We start from the raw sequence: 25118 nt of genomic DNA on the forward strand, positions 1-25118 counted from the left end.
ACTCTATGTTTATGAGAACTCATTTAGTTTCATATTAGTTTCTACGCATCATGGAGGAGATCATGCCATTGTGAAGGAATATCTTGAAATGTTCAGTCCTTCAGACTGTGCTATTTACACAGACGTGTGTCCGCCTGGGAAAACCCTTAACATACAGTACATTTTAGAGTAATCTGTAATCTGGACCAGAATATATTGAGGGACATTATACTGCTATTGTTTTCCACTTCTGCTGTTGGTCCTCTTCTCTGATTCGTCGCGATTCATCCTGCATTTTGACTCGCTTCCTTCTCATGTGGACGGTCCCACGTGGATACCTTAAACAGCTCCTTAAAAGAGCTTCTGGCCAAGTCTTACGCTTTCTTCATTGAATCATTTCACCTTGATACTGTTGATTGGTAGCTAAGAACGTATGCAGTAATAATAAAAGAGGGTCCTTTGCTCATCTCAGTACTCTTATTCACAATATGATCATACCGAACATCCTTTATTTTTAAACACTACTCTTCTACATGCGTATACCGTAATGATTTCAAATCCCATTAGCTATTGTCACAGAGAAGAGGATGGGTTTCGTTTTTGAGTCCGGTTCCTATCAGGGTTTCTTTCTCATCTTGTCTCAGGGAGGATTTCCTTGCCACCGGTGCCTCGGGCTTGCTCGTTAGGGAATCAAATCTGCTTTGTTTTTAAGATAAGATTCGCACAAAAGAATTTTATTGTGGCCACGGTCTTCAGTCAATTTATACCTTTTATCGTCGGTTGATTGTTTATTGATTTCCGGTAAGCTGCTTCGTGAATTTCACTTGTTAAAAGTGCTATATAAAGTGCTATCTAAAGTTACATATAGAATCACACTGCTCAGCGAAGATACGTGGTGATTTCTGAGAGTCTACAAATTCTCTTTGTGTACAGATTTCGGCGGGGAAAGTAGAGGAGTTCTTTCTGTTCGGATCCTTCTTAGAGGCCACTATGATTGACAGGAAGATAGGAGACAAACCGATCAACTTTGAAGTGACTATTGGTGGGTTGTTTATTTCATGTTCCTGGAGCAGGCGTAATATTAGTGCTTAAAAATGTATTTCACTGAAGAACACTTAACAAGATACGACATTTTGAAGCAAATAACCTTCCCAATTATGCCTTCCCCTTTCCTAGGTAACTATGGTAACCAGATTGATGGCGTGAGCAAGCCGGTAATAAAGAAGAAGAGGGGCAAAGGGCAAGGTGAAGATGAGGAGTCTGAGCTCATTCATAACTCCAGTGATGAAGAGGCTGAGGAGGATAGTGATCTGGCGTCAGTGTCCTCTACACCTCCCATGAAGCCTATGGTCACTGACAGGTCAGTGTCACAGGAACAGTGTTGATGCGTGTGGAGTCAAAGATCAAAGGTTAAGGAAAGTGTGTCATTATGTCTGTGTCATTTCAGGTGTATACTGTATGTGGGCACATCCTTCTGATGTTATTAATTAAATCATATGTTAGTAATTAAATGATGTGTAATGAAGTGAATTTTTGTAAATTGGTATTTGAGAAAGATGCCGACAGACTTTTGAGAATCTGAAAAATGACCGTGAAGCACCAAATATCCCTTTTTTTGCCCAGAATGAGATCATCAAATCTAATTATGTTTACAGTCTTCAGTTCATTTTTTTTTTGACCTTTCTTTTTAGCGATGTTTATCCCTCTAAGTGAATCAGTTCAACTGATTAAACATTGTCGAACATTCATTTTTTTTCAGCAATTACTTCCATTTGCCATACTTTGAGAAGAAGCCTTGCATCTACATCAAGAGTTGGTGGCAAGATCACAGAAGACGCTTCTACAACTCAAACATCATGGACAAGATTGCAGATAAACTGGTTAGACAATCTGTCCTTGCGTTTTCTAGAATTGAGGAAAAAGACGTCGGTGTTACACGGTCAAGACGTATTTCTTCCCAGCTCAGGAAATATGTGTGTTTAATAGGAAGAGGGTCTGAATGATGTTCAGGAGATTATGAAGACAGAAAAGGCTTATCCTGAACGCAGACTGAGGGGTGTTCTGGAGGAGCTGAGCACTGGCTGCAAGTATGTGTGCATAAACCTCTCAAAACCTCATTTTAATACTGATATAGCAACTAGCAAACTTTTCGACGCTGTAACGGACGAGAGTGCGCATCGGTTCGTACAGAGCCACTGAGATGACACAGTGAGCATTTTTTTTAATAAAGTATGGCCACGAATGAATATACTGGGGCTACAAGATAATATATTAAGGCAAATATTAATTTGTTGGTTAATATTTTGAGTCCATGTGCTGTAGGAACAGCATACTTAATACATACATGACCTCCAGTTAATTATTGGGCAAGAACAAGGGGAAAAAAATATATTTGCTTTGAGAATAGAATTGTTTGTTAATGATTACAATGTCTAATTGATTCATTAGCGACACGCTGCACATTTTAATGGTTCAGGGTTAGATTTAATGTCGTAGAGACAAGTTAGTTCCTGTTATCACTTATCCCAAGCTAAAGCTGGGATAAACACTCTCTCTCTCTCTCTCTTTCTCTCTCTCACACACACACACACAAAGCACAGCCTACAGTTTTACCTAGACAATAGAAAGCGTAATCAAGACAGACGCTTACAACCGAGACTCCAAAAATGTTAAATAAATGTCTTGTAACAAAAAAAAAAAAAGCTTCACCACATCAATGATTATAAGAATTACTTTTCTAAACAACAGCACATTTTTAAATCTGTTTATTATTAGTCTTAGATGATGTGGAGCGTCCGCCGTAAGTCCCTGTGTATGAGCTGTTAGTACAGCCTATTAGAATGAGCAAACGAATGTTATCGTTCATGTTACAGCCGGAACGACCTGTGCTGACACACGAAAATAATGCACATCTTCTGACTAGTAAACGCTATGGTATAATAAAAAAAACAATCACCACCACCAGCTTTATAAGTTCCTTATGAGATACTAGGATTTATTTAGCAAATAAATACGTTCAATTGACTTCTATTAGAAACCTCTCATCTTCTCCTGTTTTTGTTCTGTCAGTCGTTTTGTCACCTTGGCCAATAAAGATCAGAATCAGGCTGGCGTAACCAAATTGGATCGGGAAAGGCTGAAGTCCTGTCTAAGAGAGATGGTATACCGTTATATTTACGCAATAGACACCCGCCATGTAGAATTAATAAAAGCCCAAACATAATTAGCTAAAGGTGTTCTGCTGTGTTGTTTGTAGGAGAGCATGGCCCAGCAGGCCAAGACCATGCGCTCACAAGTGAAGAAAAACACTGTGCGAGACAAACTCAAACTGGCTCAGAATTTCCTGCAGAAGCTCCGGTTCATGGCTGATGAGGTTAGATGAACAACAACTTCTGCCATTTTAGCATAATATCACATTGGAATTTTTTTTTGAGAAAATATCTGTTTGTGTGTTTTGTTTTGTTTTTCCAGCCACAGCACAGTATTCCGGACGTGTTCATATGGATGATAAGTAACAATAAGCGTATAGCATACGCACGCATTCCTTCAAAAGACATCCTCTACTCCATTGTCGATGAGGAGATGGGTAAAGATTGTGGGAAAGTCAAAGCTGTCTTTCTCCGGGTAAGTCCCTCTGTTTCCTTCTTTCTCACTAAAGTATTTTTTTGTCCCTATTTGATTTTTCTTTGAGTTCAAGCGCCAGAAGTAGATAATAGTACAGCGGTATTATACTCGTATAGTTTTCACGTTTGGTAGCTGTATGCTGGTGTTCGTGGAACTTTTATATTGTTGATAATAAAATGTTGATGATTGGATGCAGTTACCTGGAAAGAAGAGTTTCGGCCCAGCTGGCTGGACAGTTCAAGCTAAGATGGAGTTGTACTTGTGGCTTGGTCTGAACAAACAAAGGAAGGATTTCTTGAGTGGTCTGCCCAGCGGCTTTGAGGAAAATAAAGCAGCTAAAAGCACAGGCCTACAGTCGGTGCCTCCCAGTAACCTCGTCTATAACAGTAAATATCATCTCTTCTTATGTCTGTGCTTACTGAGACTTTCTCACATTGTAGTCTGTTTACCAAATCCAAATGAATGGGTTAGCTATTTAGTTTGATCGGGTTTCTAAAGTATGTTTGAAAGAAAAAAGTTCGAAAATAAAGAAAGAAAAAGCCAGCATTTTATTTTTGCATCCTTTTTTTTTTTTTGTGATTTAGCCCAGATTAATTTTTTTTTTTCACCATCAACTACTATTATAATTATATTTGTTATTTGCTATTATAACTTTCAACTACTATTATAGTGTTGTAGTTGTTATAGAAATGAACATATGTGCTTATTGTTCTTTTAATTCAATTAGCTTTTTATATAATACTTTTATAAGCGGATTATAAAGAGGATTAAATCGCAAGTGGACCTGTCATTTTTTTTTCGTTCCAGTAGAACAGATTAATGGCTGACAGTGCAAACTGTGCACTGTTTTCTTGATTTCAAATTCCTCCTAGAACTTAAAATATCCCTGCCGCATCACTCGTTATTATCTTATGCAACTTTATTCCTTATATAAAGACACTTTGGATGTACTTTCTGTAGTGTACTGTAGAGATACTTTACATAACAGCAATTAGTATGTCATTTGGATATTTCCAGGATGAGATTTTATTGTTTTTAAAGCCTCCACGTTCCCTTTTAGGTATGCAAGTGTTCCAGCTAAGGGCTCACATGTATCAGGCCCGTAGCCTGTTTGCTGCTGACGATAGCGGCCTGTCTGATCCTTTCGCCAGGGTCTTCTTTTCCACATACAGCCAAGTCACAGAGGTGCGTTTCTCTATGGATTTATTTCGGTTTTAACGAGGTCTGCTACATTGTATTTTCTACACACACGTGTATGTTTTTTCTGAATTAATGGCAGTATCTGTTGGGTTGTTTCAGGTGCTCAGTGAGACTCTTTGTCCAACATGGGACCAGCTGCTGGTGTTTGATAATGTTGAGCTTTATGGTGAAGCCAGCGAACTCCGTGACGACCCTCCAATCATTGTCGCAGAAATTTATGACCAGGATACTGTGGTAAGGTTTTATGTTTGTGTGTATTTACTCCGTTTAAACTGCGCTCTAATGCGGTATATACTTTTGCATTTTTAGAGTCTGTAATTTACGCATCATGAACCCTCGTTTCACTGTGATGAGTTTTTTTTTTTTAATGTTTGCCATTGTCCTGAGTCAGTGTTTGTTCCTGTTTAACAAGGCCCTGCCTTGTTGTTGAATGACAGTTTTGATGTAAAAGCTTGCTGTAGCACAGATATTATCCAGGGAGATCTTGGTTTACACCCATGGTTCTTTTCAAAGTGGACACAGAGTGATCTGTGACGTATAGACACATTTATTTATTTTTTTCTTGTAATCCATTGGCGATTACAATAAACTACTAGTAAAGTTAAACTTATTAATAACTAGAACATCTACACGTGATTATATTGGCAGGCCATTTTAATAAAATAGGTTTAATCCAAACCCAACTCATTTAAAAACGCCTTTTTTTTTTTTTTTTTTTGACAATTTGACAACTTGAATGTAACTTTACTTTTATTGACGCAAATTCATCAAAACTAGGTGCTGTACACGTTTTAACACAGTTTAGGTGTCATAGGAGGGAAAAAAAAAAAAAAAAACAGCAACAAAAAAGCTTTCATAGTTCCAATACATAAATTCAATGGTATGTTTTTGTCTAAATTCTTTCATTTTAGAATTGTTAGAATTATCTTCATCAAATAAGTCTGTACTGGGATGAGTCTGTAACATTTACCTGGCCGGAGAACGTTTGAGAACCCCTGATTTAAGCAGGTAGCTAAGCTTCATAAGGCATTTGATATGTGGACTGACTTGGGGCTAGACCCAAAGAAATGATAGTTTTGTCATATACCGACTGTGTAGCATAATTCCACGGACTGTATTGAAAACACCCTCAGATGGTTCCTTTTGCCTCACTAACTTGCGGTTCTTTTTCTTTGTGATTAGGTATGTTCATTTTTTGTTTCTTTTGTAGTTTTAATCTAAATTATTCTAGCTGCACTCATGGTGTTGGTGCTGTAATGAGTGTGAGACTTAAGAGCAATATTGCAATGAAAAGAGCAGCAGGGCTTTCGAGTGCTTATTTGCTTGAAAGTACCTCTTGATGAGGCTTCACAGAATTCTCATTTCCGAGAACTTCTATTTAAAGCGTTTAACGTAATTAAAATTGCACGGCAATTAATATACTGTATTAGATGAGGTTCACAAGAGCTGTGGAATTTTGCAAGTAACAAACGTCAGACAATTACATGATTTGTAAAATTGAGATATGGTATCTCTAGTGGTATCTCTAGTTGTAATACATGAGTCTGTAAAATCATATCTGTGGGTATGTGCTAACAGTGACCTCCAGTGCTTATGAATGGATGTGTACTATGTGCAGGGGAAAGCAGAGTTCATTGGCCGAACCTTTGCCAAGCCCATAACTAAGATGGTTGATGAGCACTACGGCCCCCCACGCTTCCCGCCCCAGTTGGAGTACTACCAGATCTTTAGAGGAAACTCCACTGCAGGAGAGCTGCTGGCTGCCTTTGAGCTTCTACAGGTATAGTGGTGACTGCTCACATGAATGCTCAGTGTTCAAGAATAAAACGCCTTATGGTTCCAATAAATAGCCAGAGTAGTATTATTTATTATACACATTTAAATAATGTGCTTAATGGTTGAAAAGTTTGATTATGTCCTTGAAATAAATCTGTGGAGAAGAAGCCTGTGGAATTTATTTGACAAATAATTGGCATATTTTTGGTCTGAGAACTATTTTTAAGCTTTGCAATCCCTCAAATCTAAGCGTTTCTGCCAGAAAACCGCCCATATTTTTGAAACCACCTCTTTGCAGTGTGGTCTGTTGCACTGCATGGGCGAAAGACGTTTATGTCGGAATTCTAGAAGAAATCGAGGAGAATTTCATTGGTGTTACTGAATGCTTTCCCATACACAGATTGGACCAGCAGGAGTAAAAGATCTCCCCCCTCTTGATGGGCCGAATGACGAAGACCGCGGCCCGATCCTACCGGTGCCTCTGGGGATACGGCCTGTCCTCAGCAAATACCGCATAGAGGTGAAAATCTCAATGAACCAATTTACACGCTGCCCACAATCAGACTGCTTGTGTAGAATTAGTATGGGTTAAGTATTTTTTTACAGACTGTATCAGACTGAGCTTCTCCATCACACTAGATTCTGTTCTGGGGCCTGAGGGACTTAAAGAGGATTAACCTGACACATGTGGACAAACCTCGTGTGGATATTGAGTGTGCAGGAAAAGGTGTCCAATCAGCCCTCATTCAAAACTACAAGAAAAATCCAAACTTCAGCACTCTGGTGAAATGGTTTGAAGTGGTGAGTTCTCTCTGATGTAAATAACCCACATCCTAGCTAACAGTTTTAGGTCAGCAGGACATTGCAGCAACAATTTTAATAATATATAGGCCTATAAAAACACCAGCCACAAAACAAAAACAAACAACACAAACACAAATGAACAATGAGGACATGTAGGCTACCTCAGCTAAATCAACGCAGGAGGTGAAGCTTCACTTGATTTGATGTATTTGCTAGTTGCGCCTCATTTTCCAGAGTTTCAGCTGCTTCCTTTGCTGGCTCACTTTCATCTCTTTTAAACACCGTTATCTTTAGTAGTCGCTTTCCTGCTGAGAATGTAATTTATTTCCTTGCTTTGTCGTACTGCTTAAATATTTGCATTTCATCTTCATTCAAACGAATGCTAATCATCCAGTAGCCGCCTGCAATGAAACAAATGCCCTGCTGACCTGGTGACACCACATGATCATATCTACATGGTGGCTTACTCACGAGTCCTAGCTTTCATTCCCTGTAAAATCAGTGGGAATCAAATGGCAGCCCAATTTTATTTTATTTTTTTTTTTTCCAAACACCCCAGGAACATATTTCTAGAACATTAAAGGCGACCTTCTTAGAACCTGTAAATGCATTACCCTGTTACTTTGTTACTTTCACATGGTTCTTAGGTTAGTAATGGTGTCACCAAATTTTACATTGCAGGACCTACCAGAGAATGAGTTACTCCATCCTCCTCTGAATATTCGAGTCGTGGATTGCAGAGCTTTTGGACGTTATACTTTAGTGGGCTCACATGCTATCTCCAGCCTTCGCAGGTTCATCTATATGCCGCCAGATAAGAGGGCCAACAACTGGGCCAATACAGGTACTGGCCTAAAATGTGAACGTTTGGCGCTGCTTTTACAGTAATCTTTCTCTAAAATTTCACTGTCTTGCTCTTCAGAATTTTCTTATTAAGTACTCCACCAAACTCCACTAAACAGACAGAACGATGCTCCTGCACGTAAAATGTGACTTTGCGGCTAACACAAAGTTTCAGCGATGTATTTTGTAAAACTGAAGGTTCCGAGAACTGTAACATTTTTGTAACGTTTAAAAAACCTGCTAAACTAACATTTTTTTTAGCTGGGTTGCATCCTTTTATAGTGCATGCAAGTTTGAACAGTTTCTTTGTCCTTTTGCTATTCTTCACATTTCTTTCCAGTCTGTCCTCTTTCTGAACTGCATTGGTGGCACTGCCCTGTCCCCTCTACTGGTATTTGGCTTTCGACTGCTCATGTACACATGACCCTGCCCACTACAGCAAGACTGGCCAATGGCCTCATGACTCTTACCAATCGGATGTCCCGTTCCCACCCGTGTTCCCCGTCCCTTCTCTCACTCCTCAGGTGACATCGTGGTCAACATGAACCCTGATGCCAATGTTAAGAAGATGGACACTGTGGTGAAACTGGATGCTGTGAGTCTTTCCATGATGGCTTTTAAAATCCACATAAAGTAACTACAACATGACACAGTCGTTTGAATGTCCTGCATGAGTATGTTTGCATGTCCAGGTTAGTACTAGATGACTCATTTCGTAACCCTGTGTGTCGATTTCAGTGTCATGCTGGTGTGTAATTGTTTGTCTTGTTAAGAAGACAAGTTTAGTTGTGATTTGATGTCCGTTTCATGTGTGTGCCCCCCCCACCCCCCACCCCCCCTCTCTGTAGACCTCTGATGCTGTTGTTAAAATTGATTCGGTAAGTCACAGTATGTATTTGATTTCATATGCTTTGTAAAGGGTAACAGCTTGTCAAGTTTTCTTCCACATAAAGTAAACATTTCATCAATATCAATTTAAAGTCGGTTAAAAAAAGTAAAAAAAAAACCCAATGGGCTTTAAGTGTCTGAAGGGTAGCAACAAAGCCTTTTTTTTTTTTTTTTGCTCTAATAGAACGAGGATGAAAAGGAGAAAGAAAAGAAGAAGAAGAAGAAGAAAAAGAAGGGAGAAGAGGTAGAGGAAGAGGAGCAAGACGAGAGCGTACTGGACTGGTGGTCAAAGTACTTTGCCTCAATAGAGACGATGATGGAGGTGAGAGACTATGTCTTTCCTCGGTATGGGGTTCTTCCTCTCAGGATAAAAAGAAGATGGTTTATGATGAAATATCTTTTTCTTGATGCAGATTCAGCGCGCTCAAGACGCAGCCTTGGCCGAGGCAGAAGAACGAGAGGACATGGAGATTGCTGCAGAAGTAGCTGGTAAACAAAATAAAACATACCTATATTAGCATGCACATGGCACTGTAAATTGTCCCAAAATGCCCCAAGGCAGTGTTTATGGCATCATGTTATACACCATTACTTTTACACATCACATATTTGTTGTTTGCTGCCATCACATTCTTGAGCTATGTCGCAGCATTCACATGAAAGTTAACTCCAGGCGAATTTCAGTTAAAAAATTAAATCCTTACATTTGCGTATAGTTTGGGAAGACGCATGTTAATGCTTTAATTTTTCTAATGCTTTACAACATTAAAACTCTCATGGCTTGGGGAAAAAATGTTAAGTTGGCCATTGCCATCTCCCATGCTGTCCGTCCTCTTCCACTCCCATCTACTCCTCTCATTCCTCAACTCTAACCTCAGAAATCAGAGTTGATCAATCTCATGTGAAAGGCTCCAAGGGTAAAGAGAAAAACAAAGCCAAGAAGGACAAGAAGAAGAAGGATCAGAGCAGTGAATTATTGGACAAAACAGCTGCCAAACCCAAAGTGGATGAGCTTTTGGTCAGTGTCTTTTCATATCGCCACAGTTATTGTCAGGTGTAGAACTTCAGCCCCACCAGGATTTCACGATCACAGAAACTCCGCAATATTTGGAGGAGCTTGCGATTTTTTTTTTTAAATATTAGCGCACATTTTCCATAGATTTGGGCCAAGGCACATCATCATGGAACATTCACCCGAAAGCCCTCTTTGATTCATGAGTACAGCTAAAATATCTCATTCACCAACAAACAATTTCATGCAATTGCAGTTTAGTCAATGCAATTAGTTTTCTGCAAAATAATAATAATAATAATAAAAAGCACAAAAAACTCCACAAATTGCATCGCAAATTGTGAAAAAAAAGAAAAAGTCGCAGCAAAAATCAAGTGAAATCCTGTATGGACTGGAATTTAATTACATAAAGTATTAAGATATACACTAATTGATTTTATAGTTGATACTTAAATGAACTGTTTAAAAATACAGCTTAATTCCAAACGAATTTTGAACATTGTTCATATTTAGGTGTTCAATAAGGAGCTGGAGAGTGAATTTGATGAATTTGAGGACTGGCTTCACAGCTTCAACCTGTATAAAGGAAAGGCTGGAGATGACGACGACAACACTGCGGTGGATGATGACCGGATCATGGGCCGATTCAAAGTACAATCCCTTGTTAAAAGCAGGGCGAACAAGATATTCTGATTCTGATCAAATGTACTGCCGGTTGTGTATTGTTAACCTCGTTAACCTTTCTGTGACCTCTAACCTAGGGATCAGTGTGTGTGTACAAGCTGCCCCTTTCAGAAGAAATCACCAAAGAGCCTGGATTTGATCCCAATATGGGCATGTTTCAGAATATACCAAACAATGATCCCATCAGTGTCCTTGTGAGGATTTACATTGTTAGGGTAAGTGACGTCTCGACGTCCTACTTTCCTGAATTTTAAACCGACACTTAACTAACTCTAACTAGTCACTACTGAGCTGTGAAAATCTTGGTTTCTAGGCAACAAACCTTCACCCTACAGACCTAAATGGGAAAGCTGATCCCTACGTTGTCATCAAGCTGGGGAAAACAGACATCAGGGACAAGGAGAATTACATCTCTAAGCAACTCAACCCTGTTTTCGGAAAGTGAGTAGGAAACGGTGAACTTTCCAAATGGATTGCACTTTAAATAACAACAACAAAAAAAAAATAGAGCAGTTGTAGATGTATCAATAATCATCAAAGTCATAATCATTTACGTCATTGTATTTCTTTAGTAAAGAAAATAATCGACTCTTTTTAAGGTCCTTTGATATAGAGGCCACATTTCCAATGGAGTCGATGCTGACGGTGTCGATATTTGACTGGGATTTAGTTGGCACTGATGACCTGATTGGAGAGACCAAGATTGATCTGGAGAACCGTTTATACAGTAAATACAGAGCCACCTGTGGCATCGCATCCACCTACTCTGTGTAAGCATCCGTTTAGACTTAACATTGGTTACAAATCGAGTGCATTTATAGATCTTGTGAGCTCTCAGCTGACATTTCAGGTGAAATGTTTGGATTTGTTTTACGCACACAGCCATGGCTACAATATCTGGCGAGATCCTCAGAAACCCTCTCAGATACTCGCTAAGCTGTGCAAGGATGGCAAGTTGGATGGGCCGCATTATGGCCCAGGTGGAAAGGTCAAAGTTGCAAACCGTATCTTTTTGGGGCCAACAGAACTTGAGGATGAAAATGGTGAGTCATTAAAGGGAATTTTGCAACAATACTGCAGTAAATTTCATCTGTTTTTTTTTTCTTCTGATATCTAATACCTGTGAATTGGATTTGTAAAGGACGGCGATTCAACACACACACACACATAGGCATAAATGTAGAATGTAGAATGCAGCGGCACACCTCGTCTTCAACCAGCCCAAGAGAACCCATGTCACACCCCTCTTCATCTCCTTCCACTGGCTTCCTGTATCCGCCCGTATCAAATTCAAGGCCTTGATGCTCACGTACAAGACCTTGTCTGGAACAGCACCCTCCTACCTCAACTCTCTCCTGAAGGCTTACGTTCCCTCACGCAATCTGCGATCGATCGACGACCGACGCTTAGTAGTACCAACTCAGCGTAGCACGAGGTTCCTTTCCAGAACCTTCAAACTGACCGTCCTTCAGTGGTGGAATGAACTTCCGACCTCAATCCGGACCACAGAATCTCTCACCATCTTCAAAAAACAGCTAAAGACCCACCTCTTCCGTGAACACCTAACTAACCCCTAACTTGCCCCTCCCCTCTTATATATTAAAAAAATTAACACATTCTTCTCTTACACCTCGACTCTGCGCACTCTGCTTCTCTAGAACTCAATTATAAATCTTGTACAGTAGCACTACTTGTATTGTTCTCCGCTTGATATATCGCTTTGCTTGTGTTTCTTCATTTGTAAGTCGCTTTGGATAAAAGCGTCCGCTAAATGAGTAAATGTAAAGGTATTTGCATATATACATACATATATATGTGTGTGTGTGTAGGTCTGAAGAAGCCGACAGACGAACATTTGGCGCTTACTGCACTGAAGCACTGGGAGGAAATACCTCAAGTAGGCTGCAAACTCGTCCCAGAACACGTAGAGACCAGGCCTCTTCTCCACCCGGAGAAACAAGGCATAGAGCAGGTGCGGTAACATCATTCTGTTTATGTTACGGAGGAGTTGTGGTTGTCAGTGCTTTGTGAACGTTTCACATTATAATACTGAAGGCCAAATCGGAGCGCTACATTTTTTCAGATTGATAAGTTAAGCAAAGACTTAAACACGTAAAATGCAATCAAGATCATGCAAAGTTAAATAATAGTTTCTGTGTAACTGTTTAGAAATGTACGTGTAGTCCACATGTATAAATAATCCATCCTATTCTGCTTTGGATTTTATAAACCCTGCAGGGGCGAATTGAGATGTGGGTCGACATGTTCCCAATGGATTCACCGACACCAGGACCAGCCTTAGACATATCACCACGAAAACCAAAGAAGTGTGTAACTATTTTTGGAGTCGGCTTCTTTACTCAGTGTTATTCACATCTTTACGTATACACTCCGTGTTATTTACTCAGTGATGTTCATTAGCTTAGTTTTTTATGACTGTGTATGATAACCTAGTATAAAAATATCACGGTTTCACGGCAACCATTTAAAAACAGTGGTGAAAATTAAAGGAAAAATCGTAGGGTGCTGTGAAAAAGTATTTGCCCTCATCCTGATTTCTTCTGTTTACGTGTATATCTCATACTAAATAGCTTTAGATATTCAAATCAAAGACATCTTCAAACAAAGACAACCTGAGTAAACATGCAATACAGATTTTATTTATTTATTTATTTTTATTGAAGTAAAAAAAAAGTTATCCAACACCTATCACCCATGTGAAAATCTAATTGCCCCCTTAAACTTAAAACCACCTTTAGCAGCAATAACTGCAACCTAACGCTTCTGATAACCGGAGATCAGTCTTTCACTTACTTCTAGGACTAGGATTTACTCCTACGCTTTGGATCGTCGTCTCGCTGCGTAATCCAATCGTGTTTGAGTTTCAATTTATGGACTGAAGACCAGACATTCTCCTTTAGGATTTTCTGCTAGAGAACAGAATTCATGTTTCCCTCAATTACTGCAAGTCGCCCAGAACCTGAAACAGCAAAGCATCCCCACACCGTCACACTGCCTCCACCATGCTTGACCGTAGCTAGGATGTTCTTTTTGTGGAATTCTCTGCTTGGTTTACGGCAGATGTAACGGGACCCTGTCTTTCAAACAGTTCCTTTATCAACTCATCAATCAATCAAGGATTGAGGATCATCAAGGGGTGTTTTGGCCTCAATGTTCTTCTGGGTTAGCAGTGGTTTTCACCTCATCACTGTTCAATGGATCCAGTTTTCCCCCAGTGTCTTTCTGATAGTGGAGTCATGAACAGTGACCTTCATTGATGCAAGAGAGGCCTGTAGGTCCTTTGATGTTGTCCTTGTCTCTTTTGTGACTTCCTGAATGAGTAGTTGCTGTGCTCTTGGAGGAAGTTTGGAAGGTCGGACACTTCTTGGAAGGTTCGCTTATGTGGTTTTTTTTTTTTCTAAAAACACTAATATGTTTTTAAAGTTTTTTTTTTTTTCCATTTGGAGATAGTGGAGATTTGGATATTTTTTCACAGCACTCTATTACCAATTCGTACCTATTCCTTTGTTCATGTAACAAAAAAAAAAAGCAAGTGATACTTAAATATCAAATTGCCTATTTGTTCTTCATTCTTTAAAACCGTTTTTACAGAGATTTCTCTATAATTGTTTATCACAGTGTTAAACTTTTTAAAGCTCAAAGAGAGCGTGGCTGTCAGGAATAAATGTATAGACAGTAATATATCAAAAGTCAACAGTGTGGTAACCATCTGATCATACACCATGACAAACCGTGAAACCGTGACAACTCTCACTTATTCTTCAGAAATCATTCATTTGCTCTGCTGTACCACTTTGGATATTGCTGTCCCTTTGTTGCTTTTAATGTGTCTTCCAAGATGGCTCCAAAAATACTACATGTTCACAGAGTACTTGGCTCTCTTTCTTTTCCTTCTTGTCCTCTTCCACATCATCTCCCTCTATCTGCTTTGTTCTCGCTGATGCTCTCTAAGCCATTATAGTGTTTGAAACATGTATAACATACAGTAGGTAGATGACTACATGTCCTCCCCTTCTTCCCCCTCCTTCCACGACTTTATCAGATATGAGCTCAGGGTGATAATATGGAATACCGACGAGGTAATTCTGGAAGACGATGATTACTTCACAGGGGAAAAATCCAGTGACATTTTTGTCAGGAGGTGGGTATGGGTAGATGTGTGAAATATGTGTGGTTGGTCTTGTTAATCTTTTCTTTTCTGTCTGTATGTCGTGTTTGCTCTTGCTCCCCCATCCCCTGCGTTATTGCTGTGCTGTCTAGCTTTGAGCTTCGCGTTATTATTTGGAACACTGATGACGTAGTTCTACAAGACGATGCTTTCATGACAGGAGAGAAGATGTCTGACATCTATGTCAGGGGGTAAAGACGATTCCGATGCATGGCTTGATTGCCTGTTATTACTAAAAAGCACAAAAGTTAACCAAAGCTATCCTTTCCTTGTTCATTTAACTGAAAATCACACACCTCAGCTTTACAGGACCGAAGCATTTAAACAATAGTGTATATTACAAGCCTAAAGGTTAGTCTGGCTATTTAATAGTTAATTACATGTTTAGTTTAATCTATGAATATTCAATTAAATCTTAAGCTCCTGGTCTGTCAAAACAGCTGTCGCCAAGATACCTCCGGGTTCACAAATCTCCCCTTCACAGTGCGTGAACGCGCCAAATACTGTATGGTTCGTGTGCATGGTTTGCATTTATTTCTAGCAAGCCCATACGCATTTTATATGTGATCGCCTGGGAAAATTGGTCGGATTTCACTGTAATTGGATTCTGGCAAACAGCCAAAAAAAAAAAGAAAGGAAACAGATCTGAGTTTAGGAGAATGTGAAGGGTTTTTCCCAGGCTTCCGGAAATATACTATGCTCTCCCCCTGGATTATAAAACTATTACATAGAAGAACTTAAATTCTGAATGTTCTGCATTTGTGACACTAATGCTTGTATAACAATATCGGAATACCCAAGAGTGCATTAGTTGACTATTAGTTATGTATTGGTTCCTCCCCATATTATCCAATGCAACTTCCCATATCCATGGTGTACTGCAGTACTCTGTATTGCGTGGGTCTGAGGTAAAACGTCAACAGAAACGTCAACGCTACTGATTCACTCAACTATAATAATAGTTGACATGGATGACATTTTCTTTGAGAGTCCATCTCTCCATGCATATCCATTAGGGCAAACATGCAGAATGAGCAGGTGCTGTTTTGCTCATGCAAAAGACGTGATAGATCCTATTAGTAAATCAGCTTGCACAATATTTGTTGCTTTTTTAATAAGCAATGTTTTAGCAAATCTGTTAACTCATTAGATTATCTTCTATCCGAGTTGAAACTATACGTTCGCCTCACACCTCCAGGGTCGGGGGTTCGATTCCCACCGTGAATCGCCCTGCGTGTGCGGAGTTTGCATGTTCTCCCCGTGCTGCGGGGGTTTCCTCCGGGTACTCCGGTTTCCTCCCCCAGTCCAAAGACATGCATGGTAGGCTGATCGGCGTGTCCAAAGTGTCCGTAGTGTATGAATGGGTGTGTGAGTGTGTATGTGAGTGCGCCCTGCGATGGATTGGCACCCTGTCCAGGGTGTACCCCGCCTTGTGCCCCATGCTCCCTGGGATAGACTCCAGGTTCCCCCGTGACCCTGAAAAGGATAAAGCGGTATAGAAGATGGATGGATGGAAGTTACCTTATGTACAACCATGCATCACAAATTGTATCACAAATAATTGCATTTATTTCTAAAAAGAAAGCTCATTTATTACTTCCAGTAATTAAACTGGTTAAATACCTGCACACATTGTTTTACTAAGAACTTGTCATACGTTTTTGTCGGATTGCTTTACATGTGTATCGTCAGTGTCAATATCTTGAATAAAAATGTCTAATTCATTACTAAAATTGGCCTTTTTGCCCAGCTGGCTGAAAGGCCAAGCAGAAGATAAGCAGGACACCGACGTGCACTACCACTCTCTGACTGGAGAAGGAAACTTTAACTGGCGCTTCGTATTTCCCTTTGACTATCTCATGGCTGAGGAGAAAATTGTGGTCTCCAAGAAAGAGTCCATGTTCTCCTGGGATGAGACAGAGTACAAGATTCCTGCCCGCCTCACCCTGCAAGTGTGGGATGCTGACCACTTCTCTGCGGATGACTTCTTGGGTATGAGAAATTGCTTTCTCAAAGTAACTTCACTGGGATTTTGTAAGGATTTGTTTAGAAATGTGTAGCCTGTGTTCACGTGTCTTCAAGCGAAAACACTTTTCTTGGTCTGTTTCGCGAGGGTAATGTAAAACGAAACGTCTTTTTGTTCTCCCCATTTAGGGTTCGATGCTACCTGTAGTGTAATGATGTGGCTTTCAGCCGGAGTTCAAAGGTCAACTTTATTTCTAGCACGTAAACTTACACGTTTTCTTTCAGGTGCAATTGAGCTAGATTTGAACCGGTTTCCTAGAGGAGCGAAATCATCAAAGCTGTGCTCCCTCGACATGATCATTAATGAGCAGGAGCTGCCGTCCATCTCCATCTTCAAACAGAAAAGGGTGAAGGGTTGGTGGCCTTTCATGGCACAGAATGAGAACGATGAGCCAGAGCTCACGGTGAGACGTGAATGTCACATCGTGTATGCTTTCTTTTAAAAATATACTACTAGAATGAGAAATTATTAGTCTGTTTGTAATAGTAGATCGGGTAGTACTTCTTATAATCTCCAGCTATTCGACTGAACTGTACCCGTCATTAATGATTCTCCTCACAGGGGAAAGTGGAAGCAGAGCTCCATCTACTGACAGCAGAGGAAGCGGAGAAAAATCCTGTTGGCCTTGGAAGGAATGAGCCAGAGCCACTGGAGAAACCAAAGTAAGATAAAACACACACACACACACACACACACACACACACACACATCCAACAAATCTTCGAACCTGAAATTTAATTTAAGGCACAATATAAATCCTGAATCTGATATCATGTAAAATTACCACTAAAAAAAGATAAAACACAGGCACCTTCTTCGATACAGAAAACAGACACCCTTCTCTGTGTCCTGTTAACTTTTCCTCTTTCTATCATTTCCATTGTTCATCATCATTTCATTCCTTCCTTCACCCTTACCCCTTCATCGCCTTCATTTTTAAACACATTCTGGAAAAAGTCGTCCGGACACCAGTCTAATGTGGTTCTTGAACCCCCTGAAGTCCATACGATACTTCATATGGCACCACTACCGCTGGCTGATCCTGAAGACACTGGCGCTGCTGCTGCTCCTCCTGCTCCTCGGCCTCTTTCTCTACTCCATCCCTGGATACGTGGTCAAGAAGCTGCTGGGGGCGTGATGGGAGAGGGGAAAATTGCTGGTAGCTCTCTTACACCCCCCCCCCACCCCACCCCACCCCCTCCCCCTTTCTACTCTCTCTTTCCTTTCTGAGACTTGAGCAACCATTGCTGCAAATCACAAGGCACACCATTAACCCACTGCTCGATCTGACTGATATCTAATTGACCCAAATCATCACTTGATAGTAATTGTAAAAATCACTTCAATATTCCCAATCATATCTGCATCTCAAATATGCGCAGTATTGGAATAGACATAATACACCTTCATGTGGTTAGGTATCCTCCTGATGGCAAGATTTTATTTTTTTTTTATTATTTTTTTTTTATGTAAATAGAAGTTGTACCTTTCTGCCATGTTTGTTGGGAAAAAAAAAAAAAAGACTGCATATTTAGAAAAAACTAGAAGAAGAAGAATGCGCCATGTTAACCTGAACCGAATCTAAAGAGTGTGTATTGTGTACACTTGGGATATTTCTTAACTTAACATGGCTTAGGGGACTTAAATAGCACCGTAGATGAAATGCTGCTCTTTTTTTTTTTTATATCTCTTTGTACCTGTACAGTAGAGCTCAGTTTTACATGGCATCCAGGCATCCTGTCTCACCCCGTCTGTCACACGGTATCCGCGTGTGTCACTGTAACTGTAGATATGCGATGTCTACCATTTCCATGATGTGATCTTTGTATTTCTTACGCTTTGGCGTTAAATCCTGATTAAAAACTTCATCTCAATAAAGACAGGCTAGGGTTACGTTTTAATCGTAAACTCTGTCCAAATCCTAAATAGCACACTAGACTATTAAAACAATAAACAATGAAAGATTTAAAAAATTTTTTAATATCGATTGCCACCTACTACTAACCACTAATACATGCTTTATTTCTCTCCTCCATTTGCCACCCATTGCCTTTCCCAACTCGTCTCCCTCTGTGTAACCTCATCACCTGACCCGTCCTTAAACAGTCGGCCCGACACCACCTTCCTCTGGTTCCTGAGTCCGCTGAAGGCTGTGCGCTACCTGGTGTGCACCCGCTACAAATGGCTTATCATCAAAATTATCCTGGCCCTACTGCTGGTGATCATGGTCATCCTCTTCATCTATAGTATGCCCGGCTACCTGGTCAAGAAGATGTTGGGTGCATGAGGAAACCAGACAGAAGCAGGGTGTTTTATTCCACTTCTCCTCCTCATAGTTTGCAGCATGTCTTTTTCATTCATCCACAGCGATGCCGTTCCTAAACAATTCTCCTCGCAGATGATTCACTAACCTACATTCTTGCACGCTAAGCATATCTTTCATTCATCGAGAACTTTTTTTGCTATTAATTCCCACCCACATTATGTATACCTATCTGCCAATCAATAATAAAAAAAATATATAAAAAAATTTCTTGATTTATTTCAGTGAGAAATTAAGGTATACACTCACCGGCCACTTTATTAGGAATACCTGCTTGTATTTCATGCAATTATTCAATCAGCTAACCATATGGCAGAGTGCAGTGCTTAAAAATGACCTGTATCTGCATAATTGTATGTAATACACTGCGGCCACGTGATTGGCTGATTAGATCATTTCATGAATGTACAGGAGTTCCTAATCAAGTGAACGGTGAATGCATGTCCGATCATTCCTACTTTCAGGATATCGTCTGCCTTGCTTGAGTTTCTGTGTAAATTGTTCTAAAATGTCAAAACTTACAGCTGATGACAACAATTAGCATGCAACCAATTCTTGAAGAAGAAAAAAAAGACATGCTAAAATAGAAATTCAAGATCTTACTATATACGTAAAAGGAAAAAAAAAAAATCCTTCTTTTTTAGCACAGAATTTCGAGAACAACCGTATCATCATTCCTCCTACTATCCGGCTGTTGATTTACATTGTTTGCGGTGTACATCGTTTTTGTATTTGCTTGCTCTCTGGTGTTTCTTGTGATTGTGTGTACTGATCAACAAATTTGATAACTGACTTGATTGCACTGAATCTAACTTATTTATATTACGAAGGGTGTATAGTTCTTGTTTAACAGTGTGAAGCAGTGAACTATTGATTCGTTTATTTTTGTCTGTATGAAGATTGAATAAAATGAACTTATTGAAATAAGGACGCTTCAGTGTCTGAGTTCTGCTTCTATTTATAATGTGTGCGCGCGCGCGTGTGTGTGAACATAATCTTATGTCCTCGTTTGTCCTGCAGCCGAAACACTACCACCTTGTCACGGTTGTTGAGTCCAGCGCGAGTGATGTGTATCCTGGTTTGGAGACTTTATAAGACCGCTTTTGTGGTGTTGCTTCTCAGTGTGTTGGGCTTGATATTCCTCAGCCTGCTAATCTTCTCTATTCCTTCCACACGGAGTTATAAAATGATAAACATTATAGGATAATATATACAGTCGGGATAGTATATAGTATAGTATAGTATATATATATATACACACACTATTGAGCCAAAAAATACATACTGGAAATTACAAATTTAACAAATAATAAAGTTCAAACGCATTAAAAGACTGAAACACTGCAATATTTGTTTCTTTTTTTCAGTTACTTCATTCATGTATTCATTTATTGCAAGCAGTTAGCAATATATATATTTTTTTTACTTTCTCGCCTCACACCTCCAGGATCGGGGGTTCGATTCCCACCGTGGCCCTGTGTGTGCGGAGTTTGCGTGTTCTCCCCGTGCTGCGGGGGTTTCCTCCGGGTACTCCGGTTTCCTCCCCCAGTCCAAAGACATGCACGGTAGGCTGATTGGCGTGTCCAAAGTGTCCGTAGTGTATGAATGGATGTGTGAGTGTGTGTGTGATTGTGCACCCTGTCCAGGGTGTACCCCGCCTTGTGCCCGATGCTCCCTGGGATAGACTCCAGGTTTCCCCGTGACCCTGAAAAGGATAAAGCGGTATAGAAGATGGATGGATGGATAGAAAACATAGTCAATAAGCAACTAACTTGTCTAAATTTGGCTTTATTAGGTTTACCCTGAAATTACTGGATTAACATTTAGAAATTTTAAATGCATGGAGTCAACTACATTATTTTCGTCGTTCAGGAAAACATGCAAAAATGAGTATATACTGTACAACGAATAATACATGCCATTTAAAATAGTACATGTCACTTATAAAGTTAGATTTTAATTTGACATGTTTTACGTACATTTTACATTTTACGTTTATTCATTCAGCAGACGCTTTTATCCAAAGCGATTTACACATGAGAAAATACAAGCAATGGAGTCAAACTCCATATGTGGGCCTTCCCCAAAAGTTGTCTAGAATGTGTTTGTACACTGTAGCATTACAATTTCCCTTCAGTGGATCGAAGAGGCCCAACATGTTCCAGCATGACAATGCCCCCGTGCACAAAGGGAGGTCCATGAAGACATAGTTTGCCAAGGTTGGTTTTGAGGAACTCAAGTGGACTGCACAGAGCTCTGACCTCAACCGCACTGAACACCCGACATCAGTGCTTCACCGATCAAAAGCCTTCCCAGAAGAGTGGGTGTTATTAAGACAGCAAATGGGGGAGTGGATCTGGAATGGGATGTTTAACAAGCACTTATGGGTGTCGGGTTGCCACCCATCCTATTTTTTTCCAGGACTGTATGAGCCTCTGATAGTTTATCCCAGAAACACCTGGTTATTGTTGTTACACCATTGGTCGCAAGCGTAATTACTTGGAGTAACACAATAGGCTCCTCTACAGATACTTTTAGCTAGCAAGCTTGCGGGTTTCTCTAATTTTCAGGACGGGTCTTAAAACGAATGACGAGTTTGAGGGAATGTCTTCGGACAGGTCACACAAAAAGAAACTGTTAGGTAGTACTGTTTTTCTCATTGAAGAGATGAAAAACGATCAGTATGACGAGCTGAATGACTAAAAGCAACAGCTTCCAGCTATGTGCGTTGTATGTCCAGATAAAACGGTCAATAGGACTTGGTGAAACTGAAGAAAACAGAAAACAGGGAACACCTTCTTTCCTCAAAGAGGCTGAAGGGAAAGAGTAAAGAGAGAACTCAAAAATAGAAAGGTTTTTTTTTTATCACAAGAGAAGGAACTCAAAAACTCAAGAGATTAGCTAAGATGACGCGGTGACGCCAACCTGGTGCAGAGGAAAGGCTAGAGTACAGCTCTATTTTTCAAAAATATCCAGTACCAGCTCAGACTTGTCCTCACACAGCGCATTCCAGACTGCGCATCGAGTGAACGGCAAGCTTGCCTTAAACAGAAGCAGGGACAGGTGAGACTGACTGGGAGTATTTAGATGGCAGACTGCTCATGTCTCCCTCTTGTGGCCAAAGTCAACCTAGCAGTCAAGCTAGCTCCAGACCTGGACATAAAACTTAAGAAATAATACATGTAAATTAATCATCCCAAGGTGAATTCAGATATATTAGGGCAGTTTTTACATTTCTAAGCTTTTGTGTCATTAAAAAAAAGCAAAATACCCCAATGCATGATACATTTCTGAAATCCTCAAGATGTTATCTATTCCCTTATCTTAAGGTGGAAAAAATACCATGTTCTAAAGAAGCATGGCTTACCTTTGTGTCAAGACTGAAAGCTTTTTTAAAGATATGTTTGGTAATTTGGGACGCATAGAGTATGTTCATTGATTTTGGCTTTTTTTTTTGTTTTTGTTTTTTGTTTTTTTTACGTCCTTAATTACACATTTAAACATTCTTTATTTGCAGCATATTTTTATTCATGGCATCAGTAAATCAGATTTCAATAACAGGACTTGAAAACATCTTCAAATCCATCGTCAACATACGTTAGTATTGTATGAACACAGTGGACTATGTAATAGCATACCACATGATTCAAAAATGAAAAACAACAACAACAACAACAACAACAGTCTGACAGTAGATTGATGAACACTGTACACTGAGTAAACATCTCTGCATTATTTCCCTGCTTCTTAAGGTAAAAACACCCTTTAAAGCACATGAACTCCAATGATTCATATAACCATAGTTGTAGGGTGTTTCATGGATCTATTGATGCATTCATTAGATCACGTTTGTTCTCTCCACTTATTGTATTTTAAGACTGTCCCAACTAACATGAGCCATGCTTTCCCAAAGTATATGTCTGGTAATTCTGCAAATCTGGAAAATGATTCAATTATACGTATTTGCATAATTCGAACTAAAATTATTGAACATTTGTCACAGGTCAAAGTAGTACATATACCGGCGGAGGAAACCGGAGTACCCGGAGGAAACCCATGGAGCACAGGGAGAACATGCAAACTCCATGCACACGGGAATCCGCGAACCCCGGAGGTGCGAGGCAAATGTGCTTTTAACCTTGTGAAAAATAGCCAAAGCAACCCAAGTTAAACTGTCCCAATTTACCTGATGTCCTAACACACCTGAATCCACCCTATTTAACGGAATATACTGTCTTCCAGTCTTACGCTAACATGTAAGGTATTATTCCATAGATGATATGTAGTGTTTTCTCCTGTAGGTCTACTGTGTTCTACTGTATTCCAACCTTTAAATGTAAATATAGATTAAACATCTAAGATTACACATTAACACAGGAAAACATGTCACTTCTTTCTTTCTTTCTTTCTGTCTGTTTTTCTATCGTTCTTTGTTTCTGTCTTTTTCTTTCTGTCTTTATTTATTTATTTATTTATTTATTTCTGTCATTCTTTCTCTGTCTTTATTTATTTATTTATTTATTTATTTCTGTCATTCTTTCTCTGTCTTTATTTATTTATTTATTTATTTATTTCTGTCTTTCTTTCTTTCTGTATGTCTTTCTGCCGTTCTTTCTTTCTGTCATTCTTTCTCTCTGTCTGTCTTTCTTTCTTTCTTTCTTTCTGTCTGTCTGTCTTTCTGTCATTCTTTCTTTCTGTCTTTCTTTCTGTCTGTATGTCTTTCTCTCTTTCTGTCGTTCTTTCTCTCTGTCTTTCTTTCTTTCTTTATGTCTTTCTATCATTCTTTGTTTCTGTCTTTTTCTTTCTGTCTGTATTTATTTATTTCTGTCTTTCTTTCTTCTGTCTATCTGTCTTTATTTATTTATTTATGTCTGTCTGTCTGTCTTTCTTTCTTTCTGTATGTCTTTCTGTCGTTCTTTCTTTCTGTCTTTCTTTCTTTCTTTCTGTCTGTCTTTCTTTCTGTATGTCTTTCTGTCGTTCTTTCTTTCTGTCTTTCTTTCTGTCTTTCTTTCTTTCTGTCTGTCTGTCTTTCTTTCTGTATGTCTTTCTGTCGTTCTTTCTTTCTGTCTGTCTTTCTTTCTTTCTGTCTTTATTTATTTATTTATGTCTGTCTTTCTTTCTCTCGTTCTGTCGTTCTTTCTCTCTGTCTTTCTTTCTTTCTTTCTTTCTTTCTGTATGTCTGTCGTTCTTTCTTTCTTTCTTTATTTCTTCTGTCTGTCTTTCTTTCTGTCTTTATTTATTTATTTATGTCTGTCTGTCTGTCTTTTCTTTCTTTCTGTCGTTCTTTCTCTCTATCTTTCTTTCTGTCTGTCTGTCTTTCTTTCTTTATGTCTTTATTTATTTATTTATGTCTGTCTGTCTGTTTTTCTGTCTTTCTTTCTTTATGTTTTTCTTTCTGTATGTCTCTCTTTCTTTTTGTCTTTATTTATTTATTTATTTATTTATTTATGTCTGTCTGTCTGTCTTTCTTTCCTTTGTAATAGTGACTGAACTTCGGGTGTTTGTTTCAACCGCCACGAGCACTCTGCAGATCTGTAAGCAGCGCGTCTGCATTAACCCCGTAAGCATGACAGGTATTTCAAAAGCGTGACGTGAACCGTAATCGCTAATAATCGCATAGCAACAGGGCGAACACGGATTTCGCCGTTCCTGTGCAGGAAGTTTGTCCCATTTGCGCCGCCGTACTTCTCCGCCTTTCGAAACTACACGGCGGGAGTTGATTGGACGTGATTGGTCCTGCGCTTCGGAGAGCCAATCAGCGCGGGCCACG

General features: G+C 39.5%; 1 protein-coding gene across 2 annotated transcripts in view; it reads left to right on the forward strand.

Annotated features, from left to right (window-relative positions):
- Positions 1-19427, forward strand: part of otofa (otoferlin a) — a 64666-nt gene extending 45239 nt beyond the window's left edge. The window contains exons 16-46 of one of the 2 annotated variants that reach the window (XM_053613573.1): positions 913-1021; positions 1156-1339; positions 1739-1859; positions 1966-2066; positions 3049-3139; positions 3236-3352; positions 3451-3603; positions 3800-3989; positions 4664-4788; positions 4903-5037; positions 6422-6583; positions 6980-7099; positions 7219-7380; positions 8065-8227; positions 8751-8821; positions 9075-9104; positions 9299-9436; positions 9528-9603; positions 9993-10132; positions 10640-10777; positions 10888-11025; positions 11124-11251; positions 11410-11580; positions 11693-11853; positions 12640-12782; positions 13049-13137; positions 14874-14972; positions 16750-16991; positions 17250-17428; positions 17587-17687; positions 19132-19427. In XM_053613573.1, coding sequence (XP_053469548.1) covers positions 913-1021; positions 1156-1339; positions 1739-1859; positions 1966-2066; positions 3049-3139; positions 3236-3352; positions 3451-3603; positions 3800-3989; positions 4664-4788; positions 4903-5037; positions 6422-6583; positions 6980-7099; positions 7219-7380; positions 8065-8227; positions 8751-8821; positions 9075-9104; positions 9299-9436; positions 9528-9603; positions 9993-10132; positions 10640-10777; positions 10888-11025; positions 11124-11251; positions 11410-11580; positions 11693-11853; positions 12640-12782; positions 13049-13137; positions 14874-14972; positions 16750-16991; positions 17250-17428; positions 17587-17687; positions 19132-19312 — 4158 coding nt within the window. In that variant the 3' untranslated portion in view covers positions 19313-19427. Of the gene's footprint in view, positions 1-912; positions 1022-1155; positions 1340-1738; positions 1860-1965; positions 2067-3048; positions 3140-3235; positions 3353-3450; positions 3604-3799; positions 3990-4663; positions 4789-4902; positions 5038-6421; positions 6584-6979; positions 7100-7218; positions 7381-8064; positions 8228-8750; positions 8822-9074; positions 9105-9298; positions 9437-9527; positions 9604-9992; positions 10133-10639; positions 10778-10887; positions 11026-11123; positions 11252-11409; positions 11581-11692; positions 11854-12639; positions 12783-13048; positions 13138-14873; positions 14973-16749; positions 16992-17249; positions 17429-17586; positions 17688-17982; positions 18168-19131 lie in introns of those variants that run through there. The other variant, XM_053613572.1, reaches the window with a different exon arrangement.
- Positions 19428-25118: the final 5691 nt, after the last annotated feature.

This window comes from Ictalurus furcatus, chromosome 25, assembly GCF_023375685.1.
Source record: "Ictalurus furcatus strain D&B chromosome 25, Billie_1.0, whole genome shotgun sequence".
Taxonomy (NCBI): domain Eukaryota; kingdom Metazoa; phylum Chordata; class Actinopteri; order Siluriformes; family Ictaluridae; genus Ictalurus; species Ictalurus furcatus.